The sequence below is a fragment of the Thermobia domestica genome, chromosome 12 (genome assembly GCF_964235325.1).
Source record: "Thermobia domestica chromosome 12, izTheDome1.hap1.1, whole genome shotgun sequence".
NCBI classification, from domain to species: Eukaryota; Metazoa; Arthropoda; class Insecta; order Zygentoma; family Lepismatidae; genus Thermobia; species Thermobia domestica.
The window spans coordinates 201,860,051-201,879,611 of record NC_137465.1 but is presented as its reverse complement, the minus strand read 5'-3'; the positions used below and the strand labels follow the sequence as shown (position 1 = coordinate 201,879,611).

At 35.3% G+C, this 19,561-nt stretch overlaps 1 protein-coding gene across 2 annotated transcripts in view; it reads right to left on the bottom strand.

Moving 5' to 3' along the window:
• LOC145665854 (retinol dehydrogenase 14-like) overlaps positions 1-19,561 on the bottom strand; it is an 81,958-nt gene that overhangs the window by 17,503 nt on the left and 44,894 nt on the right. For both annotated transcript variants that reach the window (XM_081732967.1, XM_081732968.1), the window contains one exon: positions 6,287-6,520. In XM_081732967.1, coding sequence (XP_081589093.1) covers positions 6,287-6,520 — 234 coding nt within the window. The remainder of the gene's footprint in view (positions 1-6,286; positions 6,521-19,561) is intronic.

Sequence of the window (19,561 nt, the reverse complement as noted above, 5' to 3'; positions counted from 1 at the left end):
TGCATCCATAATTTGCAGTATTTTTACGATTTTGACGAATTTCCATGTATTTAGTTTTGTTTGCATTTACTCTAAATCATTGCCCTACAAGCGTTTAATAAGACTTCTGCATTTCTTTCTATTGTTCTCCTATCATCCCCTATTAAATTTACATCATCAGCATACGCCATAACCTGGTGAATACCATTCAGCTCTAGGCCCTGGTTTTTATCTTTGATTTTTCTTATAGAGTACTCCAGAACAAAGTTGAATAATAATGGAGACAACATATCTCTTTTATTTCAGCTCATTCACAACGTGAAAACTCGTGGAGAAGAAATTTCCTACTTTGGAATTCATACAAACACATCTTAATTAATCTAACAAGCTTTTCCGGTAATCAAAATTCTGTAAGAATGTTGTACAATGTTTTCCTAATAATAGAGTCGTAGGCCTTTCTGAAATCAATAAATAATTGATGTACTGGGGTATTGTATTCCCATTTCCTTTCGAGTATTTGTCGATTGGTAAATATCTGGTCGATAGTTGGTCGATTTTGCCTAAATACGCACTGATAATTTCCAATAATTTCAACTGCTTATGGGGCCAATCTTGCTAATAGAATGACAGGATTTTATAGGAAGTTGCCAGAACAGAAATGTCTCGATAATTATTACAATTAGTTTTGTCGCCTTTTTTTTTTTTTTTTTTTTTTTTTTTTTTTTTGTGGATAAGAACAATGATTGATTCTTTCCACTTTTGTTTCAATTCTTTCTCTTTTCGAGATAAGGAGAATGAGTTTGTGTATCTTCCACAATTTGTCTCCTTCAGCTAAAATTATCTCAGCCGAAATTTTTTCTAGACTCGGAGATTTGCGTTTTACTTTTAATTTCTTTATAGCGATTTCTACTTCTGTTCGGTTAGATTCAGCTGTGTGCATTTCCCTTTCCCCACAAACATTATTTTTTGGCTGCGAGTGAAAGAAATCGTCAAAGAATCGTTAAATATATTCAAGGTGCTACCTGTATCAGTGAGAATTGTTCTGTTGTCTCTCTTTAATATACAGTATAATTGCGAAGTTGATACCCTTTCTTAAATTCGTTGATGCCCTTAAATTCGGGTACATACCCCAAATATTTTTGTTTCTGCTATTTTCTTCAAGTTCATTAATTTTATTTATTTCTTTTAAATCGCATTTATTTGTTCTAAACAATTTGGGAGCTTTCCGTCTGATATAAACGAAATTTTCTGTAGTTATATCGTCCGGGTTTTTTTAGCCATCGCAGTGTCGTCTGATTTCTCTTCTCTTCTAGTTTGGACATTCCTGATCAAAGCATGATTTGTTCCTATGTATTTCCCCAATTTTTCTTCTGATGAAATCCTAATTTCAATCAAACTATACTCGACACTAGTGCACTCCAAACTTTCTAAACCGAGAATCTATTTGACACTTCAGTCTGGTATTACCCTCTCGCCTGGTTCTCCTCTAACTTCTTTAAATTGAACCTCTCCGTTTTCAAATCTTAACATTTCCTTTATTCAACGACAATATCTCACTTATTATCGCTGCTACCAGGTAGTGATCAGTGTTACAGTCATCGTGTCTGAACGACCGAACATCAATTATACTAAACTGTCTTTTTTCACTTACTAAAACGTAATCAATTTGATTATGTGTTCTTCCATCGGTTGATGTCTATAAGTATTTATGAATGTTATGATGTGGAAATTTTGTAATCTTCACGATCAAGCTTTTGGATGTTACAAAGTTTACGAGACTAATACCATTGCCATTACTTTCCTATGCAGACTTTCATTCCCTATAATCTGTCTGAACATATCTTCTCGTCCTATCTTCGCATTGAAATCCCCTAATAAAATCTTCATATGGTATCGCGGGAGTTGGTCAAATACCTGTCCTACTACTACTTCGTAAAAACTGTCTTTTATACCATCTTTATCTTCTGTTGGAGCATGTACATTTAGAACAATAATATCATACCACCGACCTTCAACAATAATAAAAGAAAATCTATTATTAAACAAATTCAATTCGTTTAATTGCTGATATTATTCATTTGTGAACAGCAAATTTTGTCCTAGTTGGTGTTTTTTTTATTTCCTTCTAAAATAACGTAAAATGATTGGACTTTACTGCTCTCTTTCCATCCCATCTAACTTCCTGATCCCCTACTAGATCCATCTTGTATTTCTCTAAGTCATTCATTATGGACTTTAATGTACCTGCCCTATAAAGACTTTTTATATGCCATGTTCCAAATCTCATGTCCATTTTATTTTTTCTGAGCTTGTGCCAAGTTGACAGTCCCGGTCTGAAGGTTCTGTGAATGTTTTTAAACAAGCGTTTAAAAAAAAAAGGATGAGTCTATTAGCCTTATGTCAAACTCCCAAGCTAGAGCACCACCCTTGTCGTCTGTCCGCGACTGTTTATTCAATGTATTCACAGCTAACCGTTATATCTAGAGGCTGACTTAAAGACGCACTAAAAAGCAGAAAACAACAACCAGCTTCAAAACATACTAGAAAGCAAAAAAAATAAATAAAAAATAAATAAAAATAAAAGCTTCTCTCAAAAAATGAACCAACCTCAAAAACGACACTAAACGGAAAAAAAATAACAAAAAACATTTAAAAATAAATAAATAATAGGCCTAATAAAGCACTTGAACGTAGAAAATGATTTATTACTACTATCTATAAAAACTTTCCACGTCCTGTGAAGCTAAACATATTAATGACTCATAAAATTACCATCAATTAATTTTATGACCCATAAAATTTGTTCGACTTGTCATGACTTCAACTTTTTATAGATAATAGTAATAAATCATTTTCTACTTCCAAGTGCTGCATTAATATTATTATTATTGTCTCCTTTTTTTAGTACTTTTATTATTTTTGCCTTTTAGTGCATTATGTCGGTTCATTTAAAAAATGTTCTTATTTCTGATCAGTATATAGTTTTTCGAAGCGAAATTTTATAATAAATATGAAGATAGATACTGCATTAAAACTGTAGACACAGTACAGAATTATGCACTATTAACATCAGAGATTCATAACAAAATTATTTCTTTTAATTATTATTATTTACAATTTTCACTATTGTTTCATGACAAATAACTTCTGACTTATAAAGATTAAATCCGCCAACTAATCAGAACCTTCATACCAATTTTTTGTGTTATATATAAAGTTACTGGTTTTGTTTGTAGTGGTTTCAACTCACGTTGAACGTCACTGACATTCAACTGCCTCCTCAAGCCATCGTCTTTGGTTTTCGTTTCCGGAGAGACTCGCGTTTCATTAGCGTTCTTTCAAATCACATGTGTACCTCATTCGCAAAACAAAAAAGAAAAAGCTTTAGTTTCTTATGTTGACAAAGGGAGAGGCTTTCATTATACGAGAAGAAGTGAAAAAGTAAAAGAACTTTTGCAATTTCTCACACTAGGATTTGGTAACACTGCTAGTATCCAATACTGAATTAGTGTCGTCTGTAACACTTCGATGTAACCTGTCACTCTTATTCCCGCGTTAGTTGCTGGAGTGTAGCGGACTGCTAAACATGGCAGCTCCATTGTCGATCTGCACCAAGGAGGAAATGAGGGCAGTGATTCGTTTTTGTTTGCGGAACGTGTTAAACCTGCGGAAATTATTCGTCGAATGCAAGCGCAGTATGGTGACAGTTGTTTGTCGCGAAGCAAGATCTACGAATGGATAGATCGTTTCAAACAGGAAAGAACTTCTTTATGTAACGAGGAAAGATCGGGAAGGTCATCGACGTCAACGATGGGACATCATTACGAACCGGACACTAAGGCTGTGAGCATGGTTTGGGAACACCTATCATCACCAGAAGTTAAGAAATTAAACGTCAACCACCAGTTAATCATTGATGCTTTGCAAAATTGGTTACAGATTCAACCGAAAAACTTTTTTTTTTCCAACGGAATCAAAAAACTTGTAAAACGTTGGGAGAAGTGCATTGAAGCGCAGGGAGATTATGTGAAAAAATAATGTATGTTTTACTTGTCTATCATTAGAATAACTTGTTGACTTGTTGATTCTTTACTTGTTGACTTCCCCTCGTATAATGCACGTAATAATTTACTGCTCTTTTTCATTCAGCTAATTGTTTTAGTTTTATTTATTTTTCTAACTAAACAAGTGATATCAACGCCGCCTGGCGACAGTAGGTGTCCATCTACTTCCCGTGGTTTGATATTAACATTTTTATACAATTTTGAACAAGTAATCACGCTTATATTATATAATGGACGGCACCCAGCGGATAGGCACCAGTTTTCGATTGGTCTTCCTCGTCTTGCTTGCCTGGAGCACTAGAAGTAACACAACCTCTAGTCTGCTACGGGACTCCTGGTTATACCTTTCCTCCTGGCTTAGCCTGCTTCGAAGCTCTGTCGGAATCTCAACCTCAGTTGCTTAGCCTGCTTCGGGGCTCAGTAACTTTATCCCCCTCACTGCTTGCTGCGGAGCATTGGGGGATTCCTACGCCACCCTACTTAGCTTGCCCCCGAACTCTGTAGAGATCCTATCCTTGACCGCACGGTCTTGGACTACCTAATTTCTACCTCACAATAGAGAAAATATTTCTGTAAATCCTGTTATTACCAGAGTACTTTTATAAAATAAACCGATAGTGGGAGTCGATTCCAAACTTTGATATTATCATTTTAGCTCTACCCATACCAGCACTAGCAGAACTTTTACAATATGTTGGAGAGGCAATTTATTAGATAGTGTTCAGTTTCTAACTTCATACAATTTATCATTCAGAAGTCATCTCGAAAGAAATACTCAAAATGAATACAGAAAGCTAATGTCAAGCAAAATTAAAGTTGTTAAAAAAACAAGTAAGACCCCATTATACTTGATTCTATATGATATTTTGGTTATATTAAGAAGCTGTTTCTAATATTGGCGTCTGTAAACAAGACGCCGCTGAAATCGAGAATAATACTGTATTTTATTGATATTTTGACGGATGGTATTCTGTCGCCGAGACTTTAACTTTTGATATTATCATACGATGAACTCCCAACCTGGGCCCCGCAAAGCCTAAGGCCAGCTATGATTATAGAATACTAAAATATATTTATAAAACCATTGAACTAGAAGTAAGTTATAGTATTTTCCACACGAGCTAGTGTTTAAGTCGTTTCCAATATATGGGATATAAACATAATTCTTTTGTTATAAAATTTGTAAGAAAGTAAATTGCAAAAATCTAGAAACCAGAAGAGAGAGAAGGTGAGGCTGGCTGCATGCCTGCAGTTATGCCCCTGCATCTCTACCATTCTATTTATATCAATGACATGTTTTATTGAATCAAAAGATCCAATATATCTCAATCAAAATTTTTCTTGTAGGCTAATATATTTGGAGAACTATATACGCTGTAGCCAAACCCTAACTATCAGTTATCTTGGTATCATGTATTTATTGCGTAGAAAATACAAAAACTCGATTTAGTTACCGTTGAAAAATTTTGTGGTCCTTGATTCAAAAACTAATTATTGGCTAAGATTGTAATCTCTTGATCCATTTTTTTTAAATCATTCCTAAAATTCTTGTTTGTAATGAACACTTATGTTTTGATTTTTATGTTTTAACTTGAGAATGAAACATGAAAGCCACAAAACAAACAAACAATAAAATAATTCTAAGTAAACAGCAATATTATCAACTTTCAAGACGAAGTCAAATGACTCTTGCTGGTATTTTAAGGCTTAATCTTAAGTGTGGCTCTTTGATGCTTAAGAAATAATGAGCGTATGGTACTTGTACGCATAGGAGCATAATTTTGTTATTCTACTAACGAAGGGGAATACGAATTTGCTGAAAATCTAAAAATTTACAAAGAGGAAGTCGTACTCTCTCACATATATACAGTAGCGTATGCAAAGGGTTTTAACTCTCTCCATGAACAAGATATTTAAAGAAAAACTTTTACACATCTTGCGTTGGGTTTTCTCGGGCTTCTTCCGTTTCTCCCCACTTTCTTTATTGCACCATTTCATTCATTGTCATCAACGCCTTCTCCCTTAACCTCAGTGCATGATAGTGGGACGTTAAACAACAAATCCCATTCCTTTCATAAGGATTGAACATGTTAAGATATGTAAGCACAAATCCTAGAACGATATGGACTTACAAGTTTGAAAACTTCCCCCTTTCCTCACTTCCCGTTGATGAAACCTGCGTATGCTATTGGATATATACACGCACAAAAACACTCATATGAAGAAGGAAAATTAGTTTTTACCTGCCAACAAATGCGTGAGCAAAAAGTGTCCCAAGTAGTTAGTAGCCATCAACTTCATCAACCCATCCTTGGTCTTCCCTGGTATCATTGCAACCCCTGCGTTGATAATGAGAACGTCTAATCGGTCCTCTGTTTCCAGAAACTTTTTAGCAAAGCTCCGGACACTTTCCATGCTGCTTACGTCCAGGAACTTCACGAAGACCTTTTCGTTGCCTGTGGCTTTTATGATCTCAGCTGGAAAAAAGAAAAGCAAATAATAATTGTTAACGCTTTTGAGTACATACACATTGTCTTACATGCTTTTGGATAGATACAAGTTCCCTCGAATGCTTTTAGGTAGGTACATTGTCTCACATGCTTTTGGGTAAATACACATTGTCTCACATACTTTTCAATAGATACATTGTCTTTCATGCTTTTGGATAAATACACATTGTCTCACATGCCTTTGGGTAAATACACATTGACTCACGTGCTTTTCGATAGATACATTTTGCCTCACATGCTTTTGGGTAGATACACATTGTCTCAGGTGCTTTTAGGTAAATATAATTGACTCAAATACTTTTCGCGGAAAGCAGCAAGAAGCCACGTCTTAAATTTTAAAAGCTGGTTAAGTGTATAACCGCCACTAGGTAATAGAAGTATTTTTTGTGGACGCTCTGTATATTTCGTAAAGACAGTGATTAGTGATTTCTCCCTGACTTGTTAATATGCACAGTATATATTCTACAGTTATTTGAAACTGAATTAAGTGCTTTCTTGAATCATTTATTGCAGTAGATTAGAGCAGATCAAAGTAAACCAGGTTCAGGAGCGTCAGATCGTCGCCAGCCACATCGCTTTACCAATTTGTTATCTAAACATTCTCACAGTAAAGTTATCACACTGTCTCGTGCGTCGTGGCCAGTGGACTAACATTACCGTCAACTCTCTTTTATGTTCTATTTGTATGTACATACAGGTGATTAGGGATGCGCTCGAGTCGAGACATGTCTCGAATCTCGACTCGACTCGACTCGAATTCGAGTCGAGATTCGAGTCGAGACACACTTTGTAAAATTCGAGACGAGTCGAGACAAACGTATTTCTCGACTCGAATTTTCGAGTCGAGACACGAGTCGAGTCGAGACGGCTCTTAAAAATCTCGACTCGACTCGAATGTCTCGAAAATCTTTCTATAATTTTTAATATTATTTTGAAGAAAGTATTCACTCAGAAACAGCCTTGAAACCAATTCCAGCTTTTATTCCTTCAGAAAGGTACAGAACGCATAAAATTAATAGTTAATCTTTAAAGATCAAGATTTAATTTTCAGCTCAATTCAGTTAATTAGAACTAATAGTTAATGTTGTATTTGGTTGTACTGCAAATATAATGATAATAATAATAATAATAATTGATTATCTAGTTTGTATAAAACTATTATCCGTAGTCTAAATCTAGTTTGTATAAAACTATTGCGATAAAGTGAACTTCATAAATTCTCTGAATGAGCAGTTGGTAGTCTATAGTAATTTAGCATAGTTATAATTATTGTATTTTCGTTCCCATGAACGCAATAGGGTTACGTAACTTCTGGATTATTCGCTTGCCCAACTATTCTGAGGCTTTAATATGTTGCAGCATATCACGAACTACGGATAATATATAATGTAACATTTGTTGTACATCACATATTATGATACGAGACTATTTTACATAGTATATCTTATCTAATATAAATGAAATAAAGAGTTTGTTTCTGTGTTTGTCTGTCGCGGTATTCGCGGTCACTGAAATGAATGGTGATACTTCCACAGGTGTTGACTTCCAAATACAGCCCCCATGCGAAGAATGGGTATATTAAGCTAGTATTACAATAAATGGACTGCTTGGATGCCAAGAACTAATACAGATAAGTACCATTCACTTCTATGAATAGGTATTTTTTAAAGGATTTTTGTAAACACTAAGTTATAAAACAATGAACTACATACAGTAGTTATGGTTTTGGTTCCCAACATAAAAGAAATATGGATTGTTCATGAGATATTGAACTTCAACTTTCACTCCTGGAAAATTTCAATTTTGGAGTTAGGCCACTTGGCATCAAAGCAGTTCACTGTAAGATAAATACATTCGCAACATTAGTAACATAGTTGTTCAGGGGCCTTCGATTTCCATCCTCTCAAATGAAAGCTGAACGATTGCTTGATACATGCTGACTATATAGGAGAAATACTGTATTAAGTTTTCGAGCTTTGGTGCGTATCCGTATTTACACTCTGATATAACTTTAAGTTCACACTCAAATCGAGCTAATTGTTTAATGCATTTCGAAAGCTTTTGTTTTTATGCAGCTCATTAAGGAAAATCTATTTCATAATCGTATCATTTATGTACTAAGAAACTATGAACATAAAGTGGACTCGACCTAGCCCCGTGGCCGCTGTGACTCAGTGACACAGCTCTCACCCTTGGTGTGTGAGGACTCTGATTCTGTGTGTGTGTGTGAACTCCGCGGCTAGTGTATGCGTCTTTGCCGTGGAAGACTCGGGTTCAATTCCCGGCGCGAGCTCATGTAGTTCGGATTCCACGTTAATCAGTAGGGCTACATTTCATATATCCTCGCTGCTGAAAGAGACGGTAAAGTCAAAATCAACTCAACAATATATATGTGTGTGTGCTTATGTGAATTTCCTCGTGGCTGTATGGTTAACACATACGCCTTGATCGCGGGAGACTCTGGTTCGATTTACGGTGGAAGCTCATGAAGTTGTTACCGGTATCCCACTTTAAACTGTAGATCCATGCCTCATATAACCATAGATATAATATATATGCCTTTGATACACTTATTTTCCGACTTGGAAGCCATCGAAAATTTCCGGACACAGAGTCCCGTAGACCGAAAATGAGAAACATGGCTACAGAGTAAAACAGCCATAGAAATTTAAGCTTTTTAGGCTAACTTAATCCTTACATATAATGCAACTAGCTTGGCCAAGTTATAATGGAGGAAATGCTATCATTGCAACACTCTGAGAATAGAAAATGTTCGTCAGGTATTACTATCCCCCCCTCTCCTGCAGAATGGAAACCCTGACTAAAACTCTCTCTCTCTCTCTCTCTCTATATATATATATATATATATATATATATATATATATATATAAAACTATTTTGTGTAATGTAACAAACAGTGGCGGATAGTATTCATGTTTCCTTGCAGAGGTCCTTACGAGGGTTCGCTTCCATCTTCCTCTCCCCAAGAACTAAAATAAATTAAAACATTGCTATTACTTGTTAATCTTGTACAAAGGACGCAATTAAAGTCCCAGTGTAACACCCCTTCACATTTAGATTTTTCCCCTGGAAGAAAACAAGTTATTATTGTTTCTTGATTTCTCAGTCTCACCTATATAAACATACGAATAGAATTACAGGATAGGACATGTTTAGAGTGCTTGCACGTGACATCTAACTATATTTCTCATCAAATGTGTCACAGATGAAAATTTTCGTTTGTACTGCCTCTATTTTCTGGTACATATGTTTCATTTATGTTATGTTGCTAAAATTCGTTAGGAAACAAGTACAGACTGCGCCTGTGTGCCTGACAAAACGTAAATGTACTGGATAATTATTTCTTCACTTTCTTCCAGAAAAAAAAAGTAACCCATCTCATGTCGGCTAACAAAAGGAGGTAGCGGACCAAAGATAGCCGTTGTTTACCTAAGGTCGTTACACAGCAGGGGTTTCATTCAGTCAGAGGGAAAAGAAAAAATAATTTAAGGTTTCTACATTTGTTTTGAACTGCAATATACTTCTTCCTTTTATTTTAAGAACCATTTCCTTCCCATTTGTCTGCATCAGAAAAAAATGCAAAAAATCACTAGAATGTGCCTATTTACCCAAAGTACGTACTAGATCACTAGTTCAATAGTAAAATCACTAAATCTAGTATTATACGAAATCATAAATGTGGCATCCCTGGGTTGGAGCGAAAGTAATGGTTGAAGTAAAAACTAGTCCGTATTTCTACTGCGTTCTGTTGTTGAATTCACAGAAATGTTCAAAAATAAATTCAAGAAGTAAAACACGATCCTACAAAAGACTGTTTACTTGCTCACTGGTTTTAGTATTGTGAACTGAAACTCAAGTGCGCAGTCATGTTGAATACTTCTGTCCCTTTCTACTTTACAACTTGAGGTGGGATGAAGGTCAGGATAGATCTAGTGATATACCGCTAAAGGAAGTGCTTCAGTATGTCGTATTGCGGTATGTATTGTTTATACTACTTACAACGTTACCCCCCACATAAAATATAAATTCACCCTTTCTCCGTTCCCTTTTTCGAATACAATGAACCGACTCTTTTGCTGAAGAAAGATGCTAAAAGAAAATTGAAACATCTGTGTCTAAACTTTCTTTGAAGCGCAGTCTTTTGTATTTGTAAGGTTTTGCGAGTGTTTTCAAGATAGTCAAATCTTTTACCATGGACTCCTCCTGCGAACTGACCGTGAGTAAACACCCGATCTCGCTGTGCTCAATTTCTCTCGCACACGTGAAATGGGTTTGTTGTTTCCAAAACAAATAGGAAGTTACCTTGTGCTTTTGCATTTCTGCACGCACACAGGTACCATTGTTGTTTTAATGATCAGAAGAAATATCAAAACCATCCGATATATATGATACAAAACAGCTAACAGAGGGAGGCAAAGATAAAAGTAGGCCTATACCAAGTTTTCCGCGTGGTATCATTATGGAGAATAAATATTTGATAAAGTCGCGTAGATGCGCTTAAACCTATTCCATCTGTCCTTATAATTTTTCTGGTCTCATCAATTTCTCAGGAGAATAGTACAACATATGTCCAAATTCCATATATACTCTTTCTAAACTAATGAGTAAACTCATTAAGAACACCAACTGATATCAATAAACAGGAAAGAAAACAATACTTTATACTTCTATCATTTGGTACACATCTCTATGAAGCACAGCTTGTTTCTTTTCGAAATAGCTCCTTCGTGTCACAGCTGTGGTTAGTTTTGTTTTGTGTTAGGATGAAAGAGAAAAATGCAACATTTGCTTCGCGGTGAAGTTATATATATTATTAAGATGAGCGGTGATAAGCGAGGTTTAACAAAGAGTGCCTTTCGGATGCACAATTTAACGGGTAGTTGCAGTCCGTGTTGAGAATCGAACCAAAGCTATGTAAGACATGTTAATATTGAGCTCTTTTGTGGTAAAAGTGAACTTCAGAAACACACAAAAGACTTGAAACATCAAGCTAATATAAAGCAATTGAAAAATAGCCTACCTATCGCTGCATCTTTTCTGTGGCTAGGAACATGCAGTGTGTAGCAACAAGAATCGTGTTAAGGACTTTTTTTCGAACATAACATTCCCTTCCACACCATAAAAGACAATATAATGTTTGTTAAAAGAAAGTGCACATAATATTTTTAAATTTTGTTTGTGATCCTATCATGCATAATTATAAATAATGCCTTTCATACTACGAGAATGAGTTCAACTATACGTCATGGCCCCTCTAAAGCGGGGCCGCGGTGGCTCAGTGGTAGATCGTACACCTCTGGTGCCACTAGCGGATCCAGAAGAATCATTTGGAGGGGGCGGTTCGCTTCCTGGAAGATGAGCGTATCCTCAAAGTTACCAGAATTTCAATTTGCAAAAATGGGACACATATGAATCCGAGGCTGGACGGGGAAGGGGGGGGTGTAAACTTGATTCCCAGATTATATTTTATGACCCGAATTTGTAAGTTTTTTTAAAAAAAAATGAAATTATATTCTTTCTCTAGATTTAAATTAAATACGCACTTTCGTTTCGGAGGCGTGGTGCTATCATGATTCACTTCACACTTAGTCACCGCGATTTATCAGATGCGCTGTATTGGACAGTACTTACACAAAAGAAAGTGCTATATTGACGATGGTATTTATCCTGAAATTTGTTATCTGCCACGAAGCCTGTCCCATTTCTCCTCTGTGTACATAAATATAGCTTCCCTTTGTTTCACTAAAGTGATAGCAAGAAAGCATGAAGCTTGACAAATCTGTCAATCTCATTATCCAATAGAATGCGAGGGTATGTTCCGGTCGTCGATCCGTATCCATGACATTTTTTTTTTTCAGTGCCTCTCTGAGAGAGACATTATCTTTGATCTCTGGCGCTATGCGAAGAACATTTCCTGAGGGCAAGATGTTGAATTTCCGTTACGTTTCGTTTTTCACCATGATTTCAGTTTGTCAACATCGTTGACATTTTCTTAAGTGCGCGTCAAGATTGCGGCTACATAAATCGTACCAAAATCTTCTGATGTATCAAAGGTGAAGAAAACATTTCTATGATTGGTATATAACCCAGGATTCACGAGAAGTTGGGGAGTCACTGACTAATAAACTTTGACACAAATGGAATTATTCATTTCTCAAGAAAAGCTCCCAACTGTACTCAATTGATGTATTTAAAGAAGAAGGAATTGTGTAAGGAATTCAATTTCTGGCACATCCAGGAATTTTTCACTTAAACAGGAGAGAGCAAGAAGACAAATATAGGACATTATTACAAAAGTATAGACCTTTGTACATAGGGTAATTTGATTTGTTGCTTGAATTTAACGTTCCACGGTAATGACATGACGGCTAAAGAAGACGTGCACTTACTGATTATAGTGGAATTCGAACCACTTTTTTCGTTAAAATGTACCCTCACCGGGAATCGAACCCGGGACCATGAGCACCGTATAGGGTATTTTGTCCGAACTCCGCTTTTGCAGTGGTATAATTGGGTACGTAAAGAAAAAAAAACGCATTAGACCAGATTAGGAACAGGGGGTGGAAATTGGCTCTATTAGATAATTTCTTAAAAGCAGAATTTAGAAACATGTATAATTATAGTTATGCTTACAACAACAATAAAAGTATATAATAGTAGTCTTCGCTTAGGTAGGATTTCGCTCCCAGACCCCCAATTTGTTCGGAATACGGCTTCGCACAATATAGCAAATGCTTCTACGTGATACTGTGGCACAATACTTCGCGTTCTCACTTCTGTGTCTTTCATATAGAATTGGATTGAGCTAAAACGCTGTTACGAAATTCAAACACCTCACAAACATTTTAGTGAACCCTCACCTCTGTTTTTGCCCTTCTACGTTAAGTGGCAAAAAATGCTCAAATCCATGTTTCATTATTTTAAATGAATAATCAAACTAGCAACTTTCATATATCTAGCCGTAAGTGATCCTGAAATATAGGGATCTTGTAATAATAATAATAATAATAATAATAATAATAATAATAATAATAATAATAATAATAATAATAATAATAATAATAAGAAGAAGAAGAAGAAGAAGAAGAAGAAGAAGAATACAAAAACTCTGAAATACGTATTGCATTGTTTTAAGTGAGAAGTCCATATACTAAATTCCATGTTTCTAACCTTCAAAGATTCGTAGATATCTTATTATAATAATTGCAATCTCCGTCCCCTTTTCTTTCCACCTCTTTTCTCCATTGTACTAAAGTATCCAAAAATGTTGTAACGCGTGTCAAATTACTTTAAATGAGAAATCCAAATCCAAATTTCAAATCTCTAACATAAAGGCCCAAAGGGGTATTCCCAGAGCTGGTAAAAATTTAAGCATCTTAGGAACCACTTTGACCCCCTCTTATCTTTATTCAGTTTTAAAAACCAATACATTCATTTAAACTAACACACATTATATATACAAAAACAATAGTAAAATGCAATGGTACTTCGTAAAAGAAATTTGTATAGTAATAGGTATATGTATAACTCTATTCAGTTCCCTTCTCTCTCTTACTACCTTCGTTCTGACTGTTACTTCTGTTACAACACATATCATACAACCTTTTAATACTCATAGTTGTGTAACCCTCAATAAAATACAAAGTTTTAATAATCCAATAATACCCAAACAGACAAGTCAAAAACTAAAAACATTATCAAGTACACCACAGACCAAGTTATGAAAGATAAAGCATAAATAATAACAATAAAAAAAGAACTATCTATAATTGTAATAAATTTTTCCAAACATTTATATACAGCAACAACATTATAACAAGTAACATGATAAAATTATCCAACCAACATTTCCAGTATAAAAAGGCAATAAATAAATATAATGAACAAGAAACCAATTATTAAAATACCTAAACTCATTAAAAGCCTTTGATTCTGTTATATATAAACATAATCGTCTCAACACTACATTAAAAATTTCTAAATCATCCTTGTTTGTAAACTAATAAAACTAGTTGGTATAATCTAAATGCGCATTAAGAATTTCAATACTTGATTTCAGAGCTAGTACAGCAATACGCTTGACAATAAAATTAGGCACATTAAATTCTTTCAAAAATTTTTTAGCACTTTTACTAATTGCTCCCCTGGAACCAATAATCACCGGAATTACCTTGAATTTCTTGTTATCATTAAATTTTTCCTTTAAAACTTCATATTTAGTAATTTTCTCTAATAAAGCTGTCTCTTCCATATTAGCTTCTTCAAATCGAATAGTAACATCAAGGATATATCTATGAGTGAGATTTTTAACTACGAGATCCGGTTTCAGTTTACCCTTACTGGTATCGAATTCTAACTCTTTGCCAGTTCTAAACTCCTTAATCTGACAATGCTTCTCCAGGATATTAACTACTTGATTGTGTCTAAATATACGGCGATTAGCATGTTGAATACATTTTCCCAAAACATGGGCCATAGACTCAATCGGTTCCTTGCAAATTCTACATTCAACATTTAAATTTGGCTGAGCTCTAGCCAGAGCTACCCTAACGCCATAAGTGTTTGTACGCATCTTCAGTGCGTCTATAAACCGGTTATCTGGAAGAACCTCATTGTCAAAAAGGAAACAATTAGAGATAGGGTCATTATGAAAATACTGAATACCTTACCCTTGACTTTGCTTCCCCTTCCATATTTCAAAACATTTATCTTTTAACTTTGACTTCATTTGATTTAACACTACTAAATTATATGGTCTTTCGATATCTAGTTTCTTTATAATCTTATCTTCAATTTTATTTAAGTTTGATACCTTTACCAATTCAATCAAAAAGTTATCATTTTCCAGGGATCTTAATGTATAAATAAACTTGACCTGGGCGAGCAATATAATATTGTGAATATTGGGGAACCCTAGTCCACCGTCTCTTTTCTTTGAATAAAATACACTGTCTACAGTTGAGTTTACCAAATGCAACCATTTTTTTAAAAACTTTCTAATTAAGTCATCAACAGAATTCAAAAATGAAGGCTCGCTAAAACTAGCAATCCAGACGTAAAAAAGCTTTGGGAGCAAATATGTTTGAATAAAATAAATTTTCTGGCGTGTCTTTAAAGAAAGTTTATCTACCACACACAGTATTCTACTTAATTCGTCTAAATGATATTTGTTCTGTATACCATTACATAAAGTGTATTTGCAGCCAAGATACTCGAAAGCTTCATCTACTTCTAAATTCCTTATATAACTATTGCCCAGCTTAAAGTTACAACCATCAATAATCCACGATTTTCTATGTGGCTTAATACCAAATGACAAACATTTATCCACAGCAATTTTCATATCAAGTTTGTCTAAAAACTCACATACGAGTTGTAACATCTCCGCAAGTTCATGCTGCGAATTAGCAACTAGCAATGCGTCATCGGCATATGCGAGTAGAGGAATACGGGCATTTTGAAAACTAAACCCCATCTGCTTTATATCCAATTGCCTTATAACACTGTCTAATACCAAATTGAATAACAATGGACTAAGTGGGTCCCCCTGACGAACACCGCGCTTAATCTGAATATTAACATTAAAATTACTAAATTCAGTTTGATTATTTTCATATAAATTAGCAACAGTGTTTACATAATTTGCTGGTATAGCTCTATTTCTCAAGGCATCTATTATTGCTTGGTGTGGAATTGTATCAAAAGCCTTGGAAATATCTAATAAACAACCATAAACAGGTTTAACAGTTTTTCCCAACTTCAACACAGTATCCAACACAGTATTAAGGGATTTGGAGAGATGACCACCTTATTAAAATAATGTACACCCCTTTCCCCTTTCCTTTCTTTGAATTTCCCAAAAATCCTTCCTTAGTGGTACCCTAGATCACAAATCCTATCTACTGTCCGAATTTCAAATTTCTAGCTTAAGCGGTTTGGCCTGTGCGAAGATCAGGACGACTTCTGTTATATATGATTATAATAACAGCGTGTATTATTTCCCAAGAAAATATGAAATGCCATTAAAAGTCACAATGAATGTTCCCGTGTTGAACCTCAAAAGTCACAGTTCTTTGTTGATGTAGCATCTAGCGTGAGTACCTTTGATCTTTGATGCAGGAGGTTCTGTGGTTTGATACCCGGTGAGTGAACATCGAACACACTACAGTGGTCCAGATCCAACTTTAAACTCTAGTTCACGTTCTGTAAAGCATCACTTTTGACGAACGACGTAAATATATATAAATCAATCAACCAACCTAAAAGTCTCATCTCAGATTCAGAAAGCTTTACAGTAAGGAGTTCTGAATATTCTATATTTCTCTTTATTCAAGTTTCAGTATTTGAATTCCATCGCCACATCTTTTTTCTTCTTTTTTTTCTAGGACGCAATAAATATATATATTTTTAGTTCACAGAGTGGGCCGTCTTTCCTTCTTCCTACAGCTGTTCGTTCAACGTATGAATCATTCTCTCTCATTTGCGGCTTATGGTAACCGTCTCAAGGAACTAGGGACAGAAGTATTCACAATTCAAATATGTCTGTATTAAGTACCATTAAGTACCACACATTTTGATTAGACTCTACTAGGTTTGTTACACAGATTGAATCGGCCGGGAAAAGACAATATTTGTATTTCCGAACGATACATGCTGGAAGTACAAGACCTTTGGGGGGAGGCGGTCGCCTCCTCCGCCCCCCACGTGGATCCGCCAGTGTCTGGTGCTTGGGGACCCTGGTTCGATCCCAGCTCGCACCAAGTGAACTTTGTGGTGGACAAACACCATGTGCGTGGGTTTCCTCGGGGTTCTTCCGTTCCTCCCACTTTCTTCATTCCACGATTTCACTAATTTCTCATCATCACCCCTCTCCTTCAGCCTAACCGGCATAAACGTGGGACGTAAAACTCAAAGATTTCACTTCATTTTTTCCCTCGAAAGCAATATGTTTCAAAATTATTTATTGTTAGATATTGTAAATTTACGGTATCTATTTTAATGGACGGGAAATTTTGCATCTAATCGGATAATTTCATGGCTTCTAACAGGAATTCGCAGTTACGAAATTTGCATCACTGTCTTTTGAAAGGATGCCTAGAAAAAATACTACTATAAAATAACTGAAAACACAAAATGGATTTGATAGCCAAATTCACGTCATCTTGGTGCGTCATCATTTTTCTTTAAATATTTGTATTTAGTATTAGATTAGAGTTTAGTGTCCCTTTCAGCATCAAGGCTATATGAGACGTGAACTTACAAATTAACGTGGGTTCAGAACCACAGGAGTTCCCATCGGAAATCGAACCTAGGTCTCCCGCACCAAAGACGCGTACGCTAATCATATGGACAAGGGTGTTCGATAATTAGTAATGTGTACATAAAGTTGTGAAATTACGCTTGTATAATGGAATGCAATTCCTTCTACTGACATAAACCTTCACAATACTTAGCTGGACAAAGTATCTTTAAAAAGAAAATGTCACTCTTTATGTTTCAGTTCCTGGTTCGACTGAAGGATGGAACAAATTGCAATGAGCGTTTTTGGATCCTACTTTGTGTAGTTGATTCATCATAAACTTGGTATTTGATAGGATATGAACTATTACACTTATTTGGCGTTTATTTCTAAATAATAAGTCCTAATACAACTTCATAAAGTTGTAATTCTTCTTTAGTTTGTATCACTTTACACAATGACAAATCCAAAAGGTGTGTTGTATCGGTGCAGAACCAGTTTTTCACGTTTTTCAAAATGTTCCAAAACCAAAGAATAATCTTTAATTTCTGATATTTTAGTCGTCACAAATTACAATTTTATAATGTAGTCAATGTTTATAATTACTGGGCAGTTGGGCGTTTAAACTAATGACATCATAATAAAGTCAAAACCATAATTTTGAGTTGAATTGATTCTGAGTTTAACGTCCCGTTCAGCAGCGAGGCTATGTGAGACGTGGACCTACTGATTAACGTGGAATCCGAACCACATGAACTCCCACCGGGAATCAAGCCCAGGTTTCCCACGCCAAAGGCAAGTATGCTAACCGTTAGCCACGAAGGAGCTCCACCATAATTTTAGTGGGCGATAAGAAATATCTCGCCAGTGCTTTTACAATAAATAAAATTTTATAAGTATTAAAGAATAGTGGTAAGAGATTTTATAATAGCTCTTTTATTTATGAGATATGAGTATTTTGAAAAAAAAAACAACTAAAGAATAGGTTGACGGAACCACAAAAGACTCGTAAAATAAACTTTCTTATAAATACATACGCACCTTACTCACCTTTTATAATTGCTATGCTTACGTTCTCCATAAAAACAGAAATTCTCTTTTAGTGATACTTTACACAAGATCATGAAGTGGGTTCAAATTTAATTAAAGGCAAAATACAATACAATAATCCTCAAATATTGCCTCAAGTGAGTTTAAAGATTTCAAAACACTAGTGCGAAACCGGGCTCTGCCGTTGCGATCGATTTACAGGTCTTGAGACGAAAGTAAGAAGGGACTTACGCACACAGTAAGTAAAACAATTAATATGCCTGTAACTTTCCCCCAAATGGGTGTATCTTAAAACTAACCTCACCATTATTTTTCTAATTAAATTCTAGCCCGAAATTATGTATCATATTACCCTATTCCCATTTTGAAAACTTGACCTTAATTCAAAATTGCGGGTTTCAAGATGGCTGCCATCAAGGTCATATCTACCATACGACTTCCCCCCAGGACTTATATGTATCCACATGGTTTTTCTTCACTTTTCTTCATTAACGCTCCGTTTACAAAGGGTAGTAAGGGACTTCTGTAGTAATCTCTAATAACCACATCACAACTCTTAAAAGTTATTTTTAAAAAAATAGAAAACATGCACCATGGCAAAAATTTGTCATCACAAGTAATGATGCACACATGCCTTCTATCAGCAAAAAAAGTTTCATTGAAATTGGAGCCGGACATTTGAGTGATGTCCCTTGTGG